This window comes from Brassica napus, chromosome C3, assembly GCF_020379485.1.
Source record: "Brassica napus cultivar Da-Ae chromosome C3, Da-Ae, whole genome shotgun sequence".
Lineage (NCBI taxonomy): Eukaryota > Viridiplantae > Streptophyta > Magnoliopsida > Brassicales > Brassicaceae > Brassica > Brassica napus.
The window spans coordinates 14,340,403-14,357,132 of record NC_063446.1 but is presented as its reverse complement, the minus strand read 5'-3'; the positions used below and the strand labels follow the sequence as shown (position 1 = coordinate 14,357,132).

General features: G+C 29.8%; 3 protein-coding genes and 1 long non-coding RNA gene across 4 annotated transcripts; 2 read left to right on the top strand and 2 right to left on the bottom strand.

The window, feature by feature from the left end:
- The first annotated feature begins 7,311 nt into the window (after window positions 1-7,311).
- LOC106388302 (pirin-like protein 2) lies at window positions 7,312-9,061 on the top strand. The gene is made up of 7 exons (XM_013828340.3): window positions 7,312-7,575; window positions 7,661-7,710; window positions 7,809-7,847; window positions 7,960-7,988; window positions 8,093-8,155; window positions 8,256-8,356; window positions 8,444-9,061. The coding sequence occupies exons 1-7, from the start codon at window positions 7,391-7,393 to the stop codon at window positions 8,940-8,942; spliced, it is 966 nt and encodes a 321-aa protein (XP_013683794.1). The 5' UTR covers window positions 7,312-7,390; the 3' UTR covers window positions 8,943-9,061.
- Window positions 9,062-9,543: 482 nt separating this feature from the next.
- Window positions 9,544-10,690, bottom strand: LOC106385481 (ras-related protein RABA5c). The gene is made up of 2 exons (XM_013825394.3): window positions 10,204-10,690; window positions 9,544-10,103 (listed from the first exon to the last, which is right to left on the bottom strand). Exons 1-2 carry the CDS (start codon window positions 10,532-10,534, stop codon window positions 9,793-9,795), a joined length of 642 nt encoding a protein of 213 aa, XP_013680848.1. The 5' UTR covers window positions 10,535-10,690; the 3' UTR covers window positions 9,544-9,792.
- A 1,983-nt stretch (window positions 10,691-12,673) lies between these two features.
- LOC106385831 (transcription factor bHLH129) lies at window positions 12,674-15,110 on the bottom strand. The gene is made up of 5 exons (XM_013825733.3): window positions 14,647-15,110; window positions 14,085-14,204; window positions 13,899-13,964; window positions 13,740-13,808; window positions 12,674-12,978 (listed from the first exon to the last, which is right to left on the bottom strand). The coding sequence occupies exons 1-5, from the start codon at window positions 14,947-14,949 to the stop codon at window positions 12,925-12,927; spliced, it is 612 nt and encodes a 203-aa protein (XP_013681187.1). The 5' UTR covers window positions 14,950-15,110; the 3' UTR covers window positions 12,674-12,924.
- A 661-nt stretch (window positions 15,111-15,771) lies between these two features.
- Window positions 15,772-16,299, top strand: LOC125584314. Its single transcript, XR_007321286.1, has 2 exons — window positions 15,772-15,893; window positions 15,987-16,299. It is a non-coding gene; the product is annotated as an uncharacterized LOC125584314 (long non-coding RNA).
- Window positions 16,300-16,730: the final 431 nt, after the last annotated feature.

Genomic DNA, 16,730 nt, shown 5'->3' with positions numbered 1-16,730 from the left:
ATTATAACATATATTTTTAAGATAATGTAGATTTCTCACGGCTTTGCCTGCAAGTGTAAATAGTTCTGTCTTAATTTTTTTTTTTGTTTCTGAAGACCCCCAAATTTTGTGTTACAATATTTGACTAGGATAAGACCTGCGCAATGAGTTTATTTGTATATATTATCGATAGTTTTTTTTATATATTTGATCATTTTATTTATATATATAAAATATTTTTTGTTGTTATTATATAATTTCTTTCCGATGGATCGGATCAATTTTTATTAAAAGTAATGGAACAAAACTATAATTAATACATAATGGATTGATCGGATTGGACATTAAATAAATTATGACATAAAAACCTTATTTTTTCTATCGAACACATTCTTTTAAAAAATGAATAGTATTGTTTTCACAGTTGAATTATTTTGATTTTTATCTTCCATATGGTTTTAAAAACTTTCAAATCAACCATCGAATTGATACATATCATTTTAATGTTTTTAGTCGTATACTTAAGGAAAACTTACATTTTTGTAATTTAAAGTCGTTTTAAAAAATTCAAAATATAACATATAAGAAAAAATCTAACATATAAGAAAAATATAACATATAAGGTGTCCTCATTTTTGTATTTTAAAGTCGTTTAAAAAAATATATAACATATAAGGTTTTCTCATTTTTGTAATTTAAAGTCATTTAAAAAAATTCAAAATATAACAAATAAGAAAAAATCTAGTTTTTTAATTATTTGGTCAATGTGATTGTTTATTTTCTTAATAATATAAAATTAAAAAAATGAAGAAGGATGCAAAAATTGTTATCAAATTTTTATTATTCATAATCATTAATTGTCATATATATGTAAATCATATTAGGTAATTTTGTAGCTTTTATTTAGAGAAAAAATACACACTTCTTATATTTTAGGTTAATATAATGTTCTCTAGTGGACATTAAACAAATTATGACATAAAAACCTTATTTTTTCCCTCGAACACATTCTTGAAAAAGTGAACAGTATTGTTTTCACAGTTGAATTATTTTGACTTTTATCTTACATATGGTTTTAAAAGCTTTCAAATCAACCATCAAACTGATACATGTCATTTTAATGTTTTTAATCGTATACTTAAGGAAAACTTACATTTTTGTAATTTAAAGTCGTTTTAAAAAATTTAAAATATAACATATAAGAAAAAATATAACATATAAGAAAAATATAACATATAAGTGTCCTCATTTTTGTATTTTAAAGTCGTTTTAAAAAAAAAATATAACATACTCCCTCTGTTTTTTTAAGATGAATGTTCTAGGATTTTCACACTTATTAAGAAACCATATTAAAACTTAGTTATTAATGCATAGTTTTTTGTAACTTTATATTTCTTATATTTTTAAACCAATAGGATTAAAAGAAATGTAATTAATATTTTTGAAACACACAATTTTTCATTATTAGTTGACAAAATATGCTTTGAAAACATGAAAAATACATCTTTTGGAAACAAAATATTTCTCTAGAACATCCATCTTTAAAAAACAGAGGGAATATAAGGTTTCCTCATTTTTGTAATTTAAAGTCATTTAAAAAAATTCAAAATATAACATATAAGAAAAAATCAAATTTTTTTATTATATGGTTAATGTGATTGTTTATTTTTTTTAATAATATAAAATTAAACAAAAATGAAGAAGGATGTAAAAATTGTTATCAAATCTTTATTATTCATAATCATTAATTGTCATATATATGTAAATCATATTAGGTAATTCTGTAGCTTTTATTTAAGGAAAGAATACACACTTCTTATATTTTAGGTTAATATAATGTTCTCTAATGGACATTAAACAAATTATGACATAAAAACCTTATTTTTTTCATCGAACACATTCTTGAAAAAAATGAACAGTATTGTTTCCACGTTAAATTATTTTGACTTTTATCTTCCATATGGTTTTGAAAGCTTTCAAATCAACCATCGAATTGATACATGTCATTTTAATGTTTTTAGTCGTATATTTAAGGAAAACTTACATTTTTGTAATTTAAAGTCGTTTTAAAAAAATTCAAAATATAACATATAAGAAAATTCTAACATATAAGAAAAATATAACATATAAGGTGTCCTTTTTTTTGTATTTTAAAGTCGTTTAAAAAAATATATATATAACATATAAGGTTTCCTCATTTTTGTAATTTAAAGTCATTTTAAGAAATTCAAAATATAACATATAAGAAAAAATCTAATTTTTTATTATATGGTTAATGTGATTGTTTAATTTTTTTTAATAATATAAATTTAAACAAAAATGAAGAAAGATGCAAAAATTGTTATCAAATCTTTATTATTCATAATCATTAATTTCCATATATATGTAAATCATATTAGGTAATTTTGTAGCTTTTATTTAAGGAAAAAATACACACTTCCTATATTTTAAGTTAATATAATGTTCTCTAGCGTTATATAATTATGGAATAATGTGACACCATTAGATTAAACTATACTTTATATTAGATGCTCTAGAATTTTTTGAAATGAAATTTATAAGGCATTTAGAGTGTCACCTAGGATTTGAGGTTTTTTTAATTAATACAAAATTAAGGTTCTAATTTTTCAAATGCTTTTCAATTAATATATAGGGGATTATTAATAAATATATAGTATGTTGAGTACGTCGATCAAATGAGATAGTGGTTATTTTGCTAATGTTTATTGTTTGTCAACTACATGTTTTCCCAACGAAAGATATATAATTATATTATTAAGTCTCGTGATCACTCTCAGTTTAACCAAAAACTGGACCATTGTATATCATATAAAGTTAATAATTACATACAGAAGACATTTCTCATATTTTTAGGCAGGCAACTAGCAATGAGAAGCGAGGAAGTGAATATAATTCACCAAATTTCAGTAAGTCGATGATTGATTTGATGTCCATTCTCTTGCAATAATGTGCATTTATGTAAGAACACGTATTGCTTAGGCATATAATATGTCACATTTGTTTTGATTAGCTCGAATAGATAAATATGAACTGAAAGTGAATACTCCACCTTTACTTAAGAAAGGTAACCCCGTGACAATTTTATAGATATTTTTTCTTGTCTCAAATTAGATGACGTTTTCAATTTTTAATATAAAATTTGTTAACAATTTATATTGTATAACTAATAATATTATATAGTCTATTTTATTATTGGTCAAATTGTGGTTATGTTAATAATAAATGATTATTTTGAAAAAATGTAAAATTAAATATTTTCCTAAACCGTCATTTGTTAGAAACAAAGAGAGTACAATCCCTTATATATTAATTTTGGAGCATTACAACATATTTCATCGCTATGTATCATCGCTATGATGATTCTTACAATCTTCAGAAAAATAAATTATTCCATATAAATATATATTATACTTTTTATTAAACTAACTATCAAATTGATTCGTACTATACAACAAAATATTTTCAATTCTTTCTTTAAATAAAAACTACGAAATTACCTAATATGATTAACATATATATGACAATTAATGATTATGATTAATACACATTTTGATAACACTTCTTGTATCCTCTTTTTTTCTAATTTTATACTATTAAAAAAATAAAAAATCACATTAAGCATATAATAAAAAATATATTTTCTTATATATTATATTTTGAATTTTGTAAAACGACTATAAATTGCTAAAAATGATAAAAGTTCCACACTGAAAATTTTGTGATCAATAGTTAATTTTTCTTTGTTCAAGCAAAATATAAATGATCATAAATTGTATGAATTTGAAGTCTCATTATTAGATATTCATATTATATATATATATATATATTAATATCATTTAAATTAAATTATATACTATATAAAATATATAATTAATGTTAATTCAAAATTTTCAGTGGAGAATTATTGAGATCTTAGTATTTTAATTTTGAAATTTGCATTGAAAAATCTCACATTAAAATTTTAGTGATTAACGGTTTAAATTTTTGTTACAACAAATATACAAATGTTAATAAAATCATATGAGAAAAAAGTCTCAATAATAAATATTTATATTAAACTTTTACACAAAGGGCAAGATCAGAGTCCAAAAAAAAATCTATAAAAATCAAAACTATTAAAAAAAAATATTAAGAAAATCCCTCAGATCTCATAGCTATTAAATCTGATCATTTATGCACGGCTGGATTATGCTGTTGTAGTGAGAGAAAGCAGTGCATCCAGAGTTTCTGATAGAGAAGAATTGGGAGTATGTGAAGCTGACAGAGCTGTTGGCGACGGAGACGACGGGACCTTGACGTTTGTGACAGAGATTTTGGGATCTCCTAGTCGGAAAACGGTGTGGTAAACGTAATCATGGTCGTGATCAGAGACGATAAAGGGTTCCTACAGAGAAAACAAATAATTCCTACGGAGAATACAAAAAGATTGAGAAAGATAAATGATGGTTCTGACAGAGAAAACAAATAAATTGAGAGGAGAGATATGAGAGATGATTCTGACGGAGAAAACAAAGAGATTGAGAGAGATAATAGGGGCAAAACAGACATTAAAAACATATAAACCATAAAAGCAATTTGTACTGGACTGCAATCATGGCCGGTCCTAAGAGTTTGAGCGTCCTAAACCATTTAGTAAAGATTTTAAAAGTTTGAAAGGGTAAAATTGTGTTTTTACAAATTTAGGGGTCTATTTACTTATAAAAGTTTTCAAAAAATTTAGGGCCCGAGGGGGAATGTTGACCCTAACCGCAATTACTCTAAAAAAAATCTGATTATTTTTAAAACACACACATACAGCCATTCTGATGATGGCCAAATCATTTATAGCTGATTTACATCGAAAGTGACAACCTCTTCGCAAGTACTCTGATGGCGTAAGCATGAGTCATTCAAATTGATTTATCTTTTGAATAGGTCCTCACAATATTTTTTTTCCTAAAATGACAGATAGACATAACTAGGTTCCTATACCCATTTTTTATGCCGTCAATGTTACGTATGTGTCTATGTATACAAAGGTACCACGTGACATATCCCTAAGTTACACGTTGCCAGCAGCAGAAAGTCTAGAGCATCTTCTATGTTCATGAACTTTTGAACTGGTCTTGGAGGTTATTAATCCATATCTTTAAAACACCTAAATTTGGGGATTATCTGAAAGTTTCAGTTCGGATTGGCTAAAGTCTAAAGTAAACATATATTTTATAAGAATATTTTTAAAAAGTTTATCTACATAGTCTTATTCATCAGCCTTAAAGTCTATTGCTTTTCACTCTATTAGCTAACTTATAACTCCTAAAACTTTTTACAATTGTACAATTGTAATCAAGACTGAACTGATGAATACAAAGATATCAAAAGGTCTGAACGGAATCTTTTTTTTTTTTTGTCAACTTTTTATTACTGGGCCACATCAGCCTCACCGCAGGAGGCGCGGGTTGAACCCGAGATGCCTGGGAGATTGACGTGGTACGTAGACCACCTGTCCTAGAAGCTCCCGGCATCTGAACGGAATCTAGATTATGTAAATTTGTAATCAAGACTGAACTACAAAGATATCCAAAGTCTGAAAAGAATCTTTTTTTTTTTGACAATAAAAGAATCTGATTTTTTACTTTATAAATTCTCATGCATTTTTTTTTTTTGGAAATTTGCCAAAACGGAACAAAAAAATAGCGTTGTTGTCCCTTTGGTATAATACCATCCTTAAGTTGTCTCTTTAGTATAATTTTTTTCATAATCCCAAAATTAACTCTTGATTAATCAAATTAAACACATTAAACACAATTTAAAAGCTTAAATGAATTTTTAAAGTTTAATAAAAAGGAAAAACCGTTTTAGTTTAAATTTTTATTTATTTTTATTAAAAAGTTTAATAAAACTAAAAGTTTACAAACATATTAAACTTTTTATAAAAATCAAACTTTGTAAAACGTCTTTTATAAAGTTTATTTAATTTTTTTTACTAAAAAATTTCTTTTAAATTTTATTTTATTTTATAAAGTATACAAAGCTTATTTTTATTAAAGTTCTATTAAAAACGTTTTACAAAGTTTAATTTTTATTTAAAACGTTTTACAAATTTTTATTTTTATTTTTTTTACAAACGTTTTAAAAATGTTAAAATTAAAAAGTTTAATTTTTTTATTAAAAAAGTTTAATAAAAAGGAAAAAATAGTTTTGAGAAAAAAGTTTAATAAAAAGTTTAATAAAAAAATCTTTTTTTGGACATCATAGATTGATGAAGAAGAAATGGTAGTTTTGTTTTTTTTAGTTTTTCACAAGCCAAATCGATCAAACACGTTTTTAGGAAGTTAGAATATTTTTAGAAGATTTTTAGAATATTTACATAACTGAAATTTCATTAATTTTTGCAAAAAATCAGGTTTCCGTATCCGTAGAAGACGCCTTCTAAAAGTTTAGAAGAATGATAAAATTTCTGAATGCACTTTCTAAGTCAGGTTGATGTTAGAGTAGATTGTAGATTTCGCTTTCACGAAACATTAGAATATTTAAAAAAAGTAGAATCCGTATTAAGAAGGAAAGTGACTATCTTTACGATTAGTAGAATTCATTTTTCACTTATTTAGAATTTTAATAAAAAGTAGAATGGGCGTTCTAAAAACAGTAGATGAACATGTTTATTCTAGAATTCGTTTTCTACTAACCCATTTTTCGTAGAAAAGACAATTTACTTTTAGTAGAACGTATTTTAAAAACTCTATTTATCAAGTTTTTGAACCAAAAAAAATTACCAGTTTGTGTATATGAGTGTTTTATTAATTGTTTATATTTTTAATAATTTTTTTGATTCACAAAACTATTTATTTCATTAATTTTCAGAAATAGTAAGAGTAAAAAGAAGATAAAATGGACAAAGTTGATTTTATACCAAAGAGGCAACAATAATATTTTTTATTCTCTTTTGGCAATTTTCCCTTTTTTTTTTGCTAACAATTATCATGCATTTTCATTTATCGTTTTTATGGAAACCCAAATTTGGAAAAAGTGTAAAACTGAACAAAGTAGTAATATCCAATATTAATTTTATTTGATTATAATCACAAACTACAAAAGAAAAATAAATCAAAAGCCAAATTGGAAACTAGATTTAGATACAAGAGTTTTCTGAAAAAAGTTGAATACACAAAACGTTTATCAGAATCATAAGCTTCAAATCTTGTGTCATAATGGCGTCAGCATGACAAAATGCAATCAACGTTCTGGTTCCAAACAATGCGGCGGTGCAAGCTTTTTAAAACCCAATAGGACCCACAAACCTCTCAAAGCCGTCATGATCCTCTCTCTATAAATAGCTACACACAATCACAAAACCAAAACACACAAACAAGATTCATTTTACTAAAAACACGTCCTTTTACTTTAGTACATGAGAGCTGCGATAAACAAAGCAAATACGCTTCGAGGTTTGGTTACATTCGGGTTGATCAGAAACATCACATCCATGTCTTCTTCTTCTTCCCAAAGTTTCGTGTCAAGATCTGTAATCAAGAAAGTCTTCGCCAAGCTTCAGAGAGAAGGCGATGGAGCCGTCGTTAGACGTGGCATTTCCAGGTTCTCTAATCTTTCTACTTCAGGAAATATCAATGATTATCAAAGTCTTATATCTTCTGAGGTTTCTGTTGTTGTATAAACTCAGGAGTGAGCAGATGCTGTTGGATCCTTTCTTGATGCTAGATGAATTCTCCGGTATGTTCTTGGAAGCAGCCATTTTATTTATTTATTTAGTTTATACATTAAATAATGTGAGCCATTTATTAATAACTCTTTGATTACTCTTGGGGCAGTTTCACCTCCAGCTGGATTCCCAGATCATCCTCACAGAGGTCAGAATCACCTATACATATGTACACATTTACATTAATATATTAGAAAATGGTTTTATGTTAATATATATCTAACATTTTTGGGTGAAAATTTATGTTGATCACTGATCAGGTTTTGAAACTGTTACATACGTACTAGAGGTAAACGAAACATCATCATCCTCTTTTTGTAATTTTCTATAAAATAAACATTTTTATTCTCTTTAAGTATCTTCTTCTAATATTTTTTTCTTTTTTCGTGGTAGGGAGGGATTACTCATCAAGATTTCAAAGGCCATAAGGGTACAATATATGCCGGTGATGTTCAGGTAAAAGAAAAACAGAATTAACTGTTTATTGTTTGATAATTCAACAATTTAAAAACCCCTAGAAACCTTTTAAATGGTTTATTTTACTTTTATTTTGTAGTGGATGACTGCAGGAAGAGGAATCATTCACTCTGAAATGCCTGAAGAAGAAGTTAACAAAGGTTTACAGCTTTGGATCAATCTTTCCTCCTCCGAGAAAATGTAACACAAACATACACACTTACAAATTTGACGTTCTTTAGAGTTTCTAAACCGTATAATTGACTTTTAAACTTTTAACTCCGACAGGATAGAGCCAAATTATCAAGAACTGTCGAGTTCAGACATACCAAAGGCAGAACAAAACGGTGTCGAAGTCAAAGTCATAGCAGGAGAATCAATGGGTATTCAATCTCCTGTTTACACAAGAACACCAACAATGTTCCTCGACTTCATTCTCCATCCAGGAGCTCAGTTCCACCAGAACGTTCCGGAATCTTGGAACGCGTTTGCTTACGTTCTAGAAAGCGGAGAAGGCGGAGCTGTTTTCGGCTCATCAAACTCCTCTCCTGTTTCAGCGCACAACGTTGTGGTGTTTGGACAAGGAAATGACGGTGTTAGCGTGTGGAACAAGTCATCTTCCAAGAAGTTGCGGTTTGTATTAATTGCTGGAGAACCGATAGGTGAACCGGTGGTTCAGTACGGTCCGTTTGTGATGAATACACAAGCTGAGATTGATATGACGATTGAAGATTATCACTACAGTAAGAATGGCTTTGAAATGGCAAAGTATTGGAAGTCACAATGAGACAGAGACAAATAATGATCATTGTTTTTATCATTTTCGTACTTGTGTTTATCTTATGTGTGATTTGAACTGAAATAATAATAATAACAAACAAACATAAACATGTTTATTTTGCTAAATATGTGGGTGTGAACCCATAAGATCCGAGGCTGGCTTTGTTAAACATGTTCAACCTAGTCATCATTATTAAGGTTTCTACAATCTATGTTTAAATTAACTGTTCATACTATGATAACATTGACATATGAAGAAAGTATAACACATTTTCTTCCACTCTTAGAATGTGAAATAGAGACATAGAAGAAACAATTGTGAAATACCAAACGCGTATTAACATGATTGTTACTTTAATCATCTTATATTCAAATCCTAATCATGCCCTTGGCCCCTGCGGATATGAGATTGCTCCATAATCTTTCCGATTACTTGTTTAAGAACTACGATTTTTAGTTCTGTAAATTTGAATGTGAAGACCACAACATACTATATATTTGCTACAGTGTTAAATTCGAGTTTGTCACGAGTTACTAACATCCTCCTCCCAATTAGGCATAAACATTTGAAGCATGGACAATTTGCAGACTACCAAACTAAAAATCAATAGGAAAATGTCAAAATTGATTTTAACACTCACAAAGTTTACAAGAGTTACATGTAGAAATGAGAACATAACTTAAATACTGACCAAACTAGAATTTTCTTACACTTCTTTTGTATCTCTATAACAAAGAAACTCAAAACACTTTTCTCTCTTTTGCTTTTAACTTCAATTGAGAACCAAAAGAATGTCTTTGATCTTTCTATAAGTTATAACCCTCAGGACACAACATAAACAGGTTACAGAGAGACGTTAACTCGAACAGCAACTAAACGTCTTTGTCCCTTCGTTCTCGTTCTTGACCAAACTAACCCGATTCACAGTTAGTTCCTCTTTGTAAGAATCAGAGTTAAGCTGCTTCCTACTAATGTTACTATAGATCTCACGAATAACCATCTCAAAAGCTGTCTTCACATTGGTCGAGTCAAGCGCTGACGTCTCCATGAAAAAAAAACCATGAGACTCCGCAAGGCCTTTACCTTCCTCAACACTCACTGCTCTAATGCTCTCGAGATCGCACTTGTTCCCAATAAGCATCTTCGCTACTGTTGTATCAGAGTGAGCTGCATCAAGATTCATCCATCATTATCAAGATCTTATATCTAAGAGCATCGTCATCATCATCATGTTTAATATCTAAGAGACAGAGAGATGAGAACATACTGTTGAGTTCATCGAGCCAGCGACCAACGTTCTCGAACGTGGAGCTGCGAGTGATGTCGTAGACGACGAGTGCTCCGACAGCGCCACGGTAATAAGCGGAAGTGACGGCGCGGAAACGTTCTTGACCGGCGGTATCCCAAATCTGAGCTTTGACCTCCTTGCCGTCGATGACCATGCTCTGAGTCTGAAACTCGACGCCTATGGTGGCTTTTGAGTTGGGGTTGAACTCGTTGCGAGCGTAGCGGGTGAGGAGATTGGACTTGCCGACGGCGGAGTCTCCGATGATGACGATCTTGAAGAGGTACTCTTCACCTCCCTCGTCGTCCGACATGTCTTCTGCTCTGTACTGATTTGTTCAAGAAGTAGAGAGAGAGAGAGAGAGCACTTTGATCAAGAAGTAGAAAGAGAGAAAGTGTGTATGTGTTTTGCCTTTATTAGGCTGTTTATGAGGCTCAATAAATGTCAGTTACTTTACGCATGAAAGTAGATTTTAGCTAAAATCACGCATCGTGAATTGTGAACAACTATGAACTAAACCTGATTTATCTGTTATATATGCCATTTTAATGTCTACACTTAGGCCTGGATGTCTCCAGTCAGATCAATTCGGATTCAACCGGGATTTCGAATTTTCGCAGATATGAAATAGCTTCATTTTTTGAATTCCGGTTGGTTCGGTAAAACCAAAAATCCAAAATGCCATGGAATAAAACTCATTCGGTATTCATATTAGATTCAATTCGGTTTGGATTTATTTTCGTCCACCTCTAACTACACTAGTACAGTATATTATTATATTATGGCACCGACAGTTTTTCTTCTGTGTTTCATATTTAAATAAAATTTGATTTCAGGTATTGAGAGGAGATATTAGGTGGTAGACGCTAAACCCTATTGGCGGATATTATCGACCTTAGAGCATCTCCAAAAAAGAATTCTATTTTGAAATATCCAAAACTCTATATTTGAAGTTTAAAATTGTTTTTCTTCAAAAACAAAACTTCAAACTTAACTTCAAAGCTATTTGTATTTTATAATATAGTCTTTATATTTGTTATAACTAATTTGAATTCATAATTTTTTTTGTAAATAACTAACATATATATAAACATATTACAACAATATTAATTAATAAAATATTATATTAAAATATAAAATTTAAAACAAAATAACTTAATTAATATTAAACTTCAAGCAAAATACCCTATTATTCCATAAAATGATTTTCGTAATGCATATATGATATACTACTGCATTTTGAAGTAAAAATAGCTCTACTCATTTTTAATTTGTAGATTAAAGATAAAAATTATTGAAATCGGATGATATTAATACTTGTAAATATATTAGATCAGAACAAGAAAGTAAAAGAGAAACATAAAATATTGCTAAAAGACTAACTTTTATCGATGATACTAATACTCGTAAATATATTCAATATGAACAAGAAAGAATTGTACGAAAAGACATCATCAACAACAACAACAACAACAACCATCTTCAATCACACAAAAAAATGGGATAATATTTGGAAATTTTGAAGGTTTCAGATCAAACTTAACTGATTATTAGTGTTGCTGTAATATTTAAATCTGTGTAATAATTATGTCTTCATGTAATTTTTTAAAAGTTTTTTTTTGTTAAGTTTTTTTTTGTATATTTTTGTTATATAAATCTAGTTTTAAATATTTTAAATCTTCTTTTAAAGTTTTATTTAATTTTATGTGTAAACTTAAATTTTGTAAACAAAACTTAAAATATTTATGAGATATAATTTTTATAAGGATTAAAATAATAAACAAAAAAATATTTATGAATTATAATGGTGATGTGTAATTGTAGGGACCAAAATACAAATAAAAATATGAAACTTCAAATTTGAAGTTTTGAGTAATGAAACTTCAAATATAGAGTTTCACTCCTCAAAACTTCAAATTTTTGAATTTTTGAAGTTCATTTTTGGAGAACAAAAAACTTCATATTATATAGTGTCTATTGGAGATGCTCTTAGAAGCTATGTCTTGTTTGGATGACATAGAGTTTGCTGCGGATGATATTTGAGAGTGACATAGAGGAGTTGATCAAGGCTATTACTAACCCCACATCAATGGCCTAGTCTTATGAGCATCCTATCTATGCATAGAAGATTTCATCAACCTTCCTTCCCGTTTATAGTTCGGCAGGCTAACCAGTTTTTTTTTTTTGTAGTTGCCTCCATTTTCTTCATTTATAAGAACTTTGTTAGACATTTGTATTCCTGTCTGGCGATAAATTGCTGAGAGTTGAGAGAGATTAACACTTAAGTAGTAACTACAACTTAATTATGAATCTATAATGAGTATGTTTGAGTTTAAAAAATAAATTCATTTGCAGAAACGTAGGATCGACTAAACTATACACACACGACAATTATCAAATAGTAGGTTTTGTTCTAACTTAAATTAACTACATTTTATTGGTAAATTTGAGATCGTGTACACATTTTCTTATTGATTGATCGAATTAGTTTAAGTTAATATAAGTGATCATTGTGGTGAAGACTGCGAGAATGTGTTAAAGCCAGACTTCATGAATTGATCACCATCCCTTTCTTTACCACCAAAAATCACAAATATAATTAAAATCTTTTTTTTTGTTCTTTCTGTCTTTGAATTGATTCACTTAGTCTCTTTTTCTTCTATACCATCTTGGATCATGTTTGGCAACATATCATATAATTCATCATTGCTTCTTGCATGCCCCGCAAGTGCATCTCTCCATCCCCTTTTCCAGTGACTGCCATGACAAACAATCAACGAAAAACACATTGAGCAAATATTTTCACATGTGAAATATCGTACAAGCCTATCTATGTTTTGAAATCTCATTTCCGTTTGTATGGCTTTATATGGATAGAATTTTAACTCCAGTTTATATGGAATCTCAGAATCTAAGGTTAGCCTCTAACATGCACATGCTATATATATTTGTATCATACACACATCTATTTGTATGTATACGTACGTAGATCGATTATGTATAATTATTCTTTCAGAGGAGTCCATTATAAAACTATTTTGTGATGAAAACTCTTTAGAAGAAAATATGTATTAGATAATTTACGTTTTTTTTACAACAGATAATTTACGTTAAAACAATATAAATGTAGAAATTTATTTGTTATTAAGAGATCCATGCAAAACAAACTATTAAGAGATCAGGACAATATCACACATACATGGAAAAAATCATATGATCAAATGATTTTGTTTTTATGTTCACCAGGATATATATCAAAATATAAACTAACTTTAAAATTTACAGTTGTCATGTAAGTTCTGGAGTATAGAAAAAGATAATACGCCCCTGAGTAAAGATTGGTTCATGGTTTGATCAATTGTGCAATGGCTGCTATATTACCAAAAATGCTTTTACGAATACCATAATTTGGTTATGAATTGGTTAAAAGTAGCCTTTTTTCAATACTTATAATATAGACAATATGATCATATTTACTTCAGTTTGAGAAAATGCCGTATGCATATATAAGGACGCACCTCTATATGGTGTTGAAGACCTTTGATATGCTCAACAGCCAAATCCAACATGTCTGCATAGCTCGTTTGCTGCAAAAAGAAATCAACTTCATTTTGCCCTATATAATCTTCTTAATTACATTTAAATTACTTGACAATTATATAAGTAATATTCCTCACCTTTTCCATATTGGGCACAAGTTCTTGTAGCTTCTTCAGCTTCCCACTTATTCTCGTTCTTCTCTCCTACACATAAAACTTGATTATACTCTTGTTTTCTTTGGATTTCAAATATAATTCTCATGTATGATTATGTGCTTAGTTATGTATTTTGTAATAATATTAAAACAATAGAATACAACTAACCCTTTCAGCGATGCTGCGCGGGTGAGTAGCACAGCCACGCTTGGCCCTAACCTTCCAAGGCACCGAATCCTCTGGGATGTTTATCATACTCATCTCCATTGACGTTTGTGGCATGCTAAACTAAAGAATCAAAACCATATCATACCGAAAAGGAATATAACCAGTTAATAGTCCAAACCAAACACATGTTAAAACTTTACACAATAAACAACTGTTAGCAAATGTCTAACTTGTGGAAAATATACATAAATCAATCTTAAACCTTCTCCTAGCTATTCATATATTACGTACACAAAACCACTCAGCATATATATCTTACACCAAAACCACGGACCACAGTATAATATCATTTCTTAAGATACAACTTGTAAATCATACATATATCAAATCCTAAACGCTCCCCAAACTTAGATAAAAGTACAAAACATCTCAACTTTGTGCATATGCATTACCCCCTTACCTAAGAGATTCCAAGAATTATGAAACTTGTATTGCATAGAAAGTTAATATATTCAACTTTTTATACAGCATAAATACATATAATGAACAACAACAAATTTACCTGAGTTTCTAAGGTGAAAAAGTCGGTGGTCTTGGACCGTTTTCCGGGTTCATCAATGGTGAAACTGATTTGAGAAGACGAGTTATCCCAATTGTTATGATCATTTCCAAAACTCATACTCGTCGATGCAACACAGTTTATAGCGGCCAAAGGCGCTTCCACCTCCGAGTTATGTTCTTGATGACCACTACTACCCCCGCCAGAGAATCTCAGCTCCGACTTCAACCTTGACGGCACTCGCTCACCTCCTCCGCCGTATTTTCCGTTTGGCCGCCCTTGAGGAAAACCAGTTCCCTCTTCCATCAATAAATTTAAATAGAAAGAGAAAGAAAGATTATGTAGTGTAATGTAGGGTTAAAACTTGTAATTATCTCAGTATTTTAATAACCAGTATGATCTTAAAATGTATTTATTACAAAACGGAAGAGAATGGGTCTTTGTTCGAGACTCGAGGACCTCTTCATTTGTCTCCATTTAAATTTTATTTATCTCCAATTTGACAGAGAATAACGATTCATGAAAAGAATCTTAATAATATTTCACTATTCGAATTCCAATTATTACTAATATTAATGTATATATCCTTATATAATAATGCAAGAGGGGTAAAATTTCTTGGGCTCGCACATGGATTACAATGGAAAATAAACCGGCCGGATGCAATGAAATTGCCCAAAAATAATATAAATTATACAACCAACAATAATGTAATTGTATACTTTTTATAATGACAAGTAGGCGAATCCAAAAATCAAAGGAGTGACTATGATGAAGCCATGTCATCAGGGTGAGCTCTCATGGCTGCTTTGTCAGAAGAAAAAGGGACAAGTGGGATGGATATAATATTGCCAAGTAGACTGTACTTTTGTAATGACTCGCTTTTTAACATTTACTTTTGGCAAGTGTAAGTTTTTATAATACATGCTATTTGCATTAAATTGCATTATTAAAAGAAACAACTTGCTTTTTTTTTTTTTTTTTTTTTTTAACTGGTTTTCACAATATAAATTGCAAAAGAAAAACAAATATTTACAAAAGTCGGGCAATAGTGTCAGAGCTCTCGCCCATTAAACCTCATATCTTCATAACCCAAAACCCAAGTGATTTGTGACCAAGCCCATGAAGAAATTAGCCCATTGAAAGAGAGAGAGTTGAATGTGTTTTGCGAAGGAAACAGAGAGTCGCAGAGAGAACTTCTGATTGGCGATGATCTCCATTCACTGCTGCATCTCTGATGCTCTTCTAGGGTTAGCCTCTCTGAAACTCTGAATCTTATTTCTAATCCGGTGATCAATGATGGAAAAGAGTGATTCTATTGATCGAAATTGGTTTGCATGTAGTCGGTTGTTTCGCTCGTTCCAGATCCAGTAGAGAGTAGCTTGCTAGCCGAGGAGAGTCAGAGAACGAGTAAAAGCTGGTGGAAGCAGAGTTATCATTTGGTGAAGAGTGTTCTCCCATCTACGTTCCGGCGTGATTCTGCATCTGGCAGCGACAACTTGCATCTTCTAGAAATACATGTTTAACTATTCATGCATGTATGTTGTATATATTTATACGTTTGTATACATGTATTTTTAGTATATATATACTATCCATACTGGTTTCTCGAGACAGAATATGAAAGAGAATCTGTATAGATAGATTGATCAACCATGTCAACCAAACAAAATAAATATATAGCTAGATATTTTGATAGCTATTGTGATTTCGATTTTCAGTTGAGTAGTCGGTATTGACCATGTTCGTTTGTCGCGATCTACGACCTGAGATTTGCAATGAACCGTGGTCACAGTTTATTATTCGTTCCCGCGTGACTAGTCTTATTTCATATCACTCAAAATTTTAAATGAACTTTTTCTGCGATCTACAACTAGTCGAAAGATCATATATATGGTATGCAAATGAATGATATTGGGTCGGGAGCTATTATAGATTTATAAATTAGTTGGATATCAAGTTATGCCTCAATATTTTTTATATATACTAGGGGCGAGGCTCCGCGCAAGCGCGGGGTTATGAATGTTGTGGGGGCATAAGTTGGGAGGTGTAGGTGTATTCTTAATATACTTTGTAAACAACATTGA

What these genes read in the sequence shown, in the direction of transcription:
- LOC106388302 (XM_013828340.3), top strand. Translation starts at nt 7,391, where the DNA reads ATGAGAGCTGCGATAAACAAAGCAAATACGCTTCGAGGTTTGGTTACA. An exon ending in GATGCTAGATGAATTCTCCG is followed by an intron (nt 7,711 to 7,808) that starts GTATGTTCTTGG and finishes CTCTTGGGGCAG; the next exon opens with TTTCACCTCCAGCTGGATTC. An exon ending in CTGTTACATACGTACTAGAG is followed by an intron (nt 7,989 to 8,092) that starts GTAAACGAAACA and finishes TTTTCGTGGTAG; the next exon opens with GGAGGGATTACTCATCAAGA.
- LOC106385481 (XM_013825394.3), bottom strand. Translation starts at nt 10,534, where the DNA reads ATGTCGGACGACGAGGGAGGTGAAGAGTACCTCTTCAAGATCGTCATC. An exon ending in CTGGCTCGATGAACTCAACA is followed by an intron (nt 10,104 to 10,203) that starts GTATGTTCTCAT and finishes ATCTTGATGCAG; the next exon opens with CTCACTCTGATACAACAGTA.
- LOC106385831 (XM_013825733.3), bottom strand. Translation starts at nt 14,949, where the DNA reads ATGGAAGAGGGAACTGGTTTTCCTCAAGGGCGGCCAAACGGAAAATAC. An exon ending in TTTTCACCTTAGAAACTCAG is followed by an intron (nt 14,205 to 14,646) that starts GTAAATTTGTTG and finishes TTGATTCTTTAG; the next exon opens with TTTAGCATGCCACAAACGTC. An exon ending in TTGTGCCCAATATGGAAAAG is followed by an intron (nt 13,809 to 13,898) that starts GTGAGGAATATT and finishes TTCTTTTTGCAG; the next exon opens with CAAACGAGCTATGCAGACAT.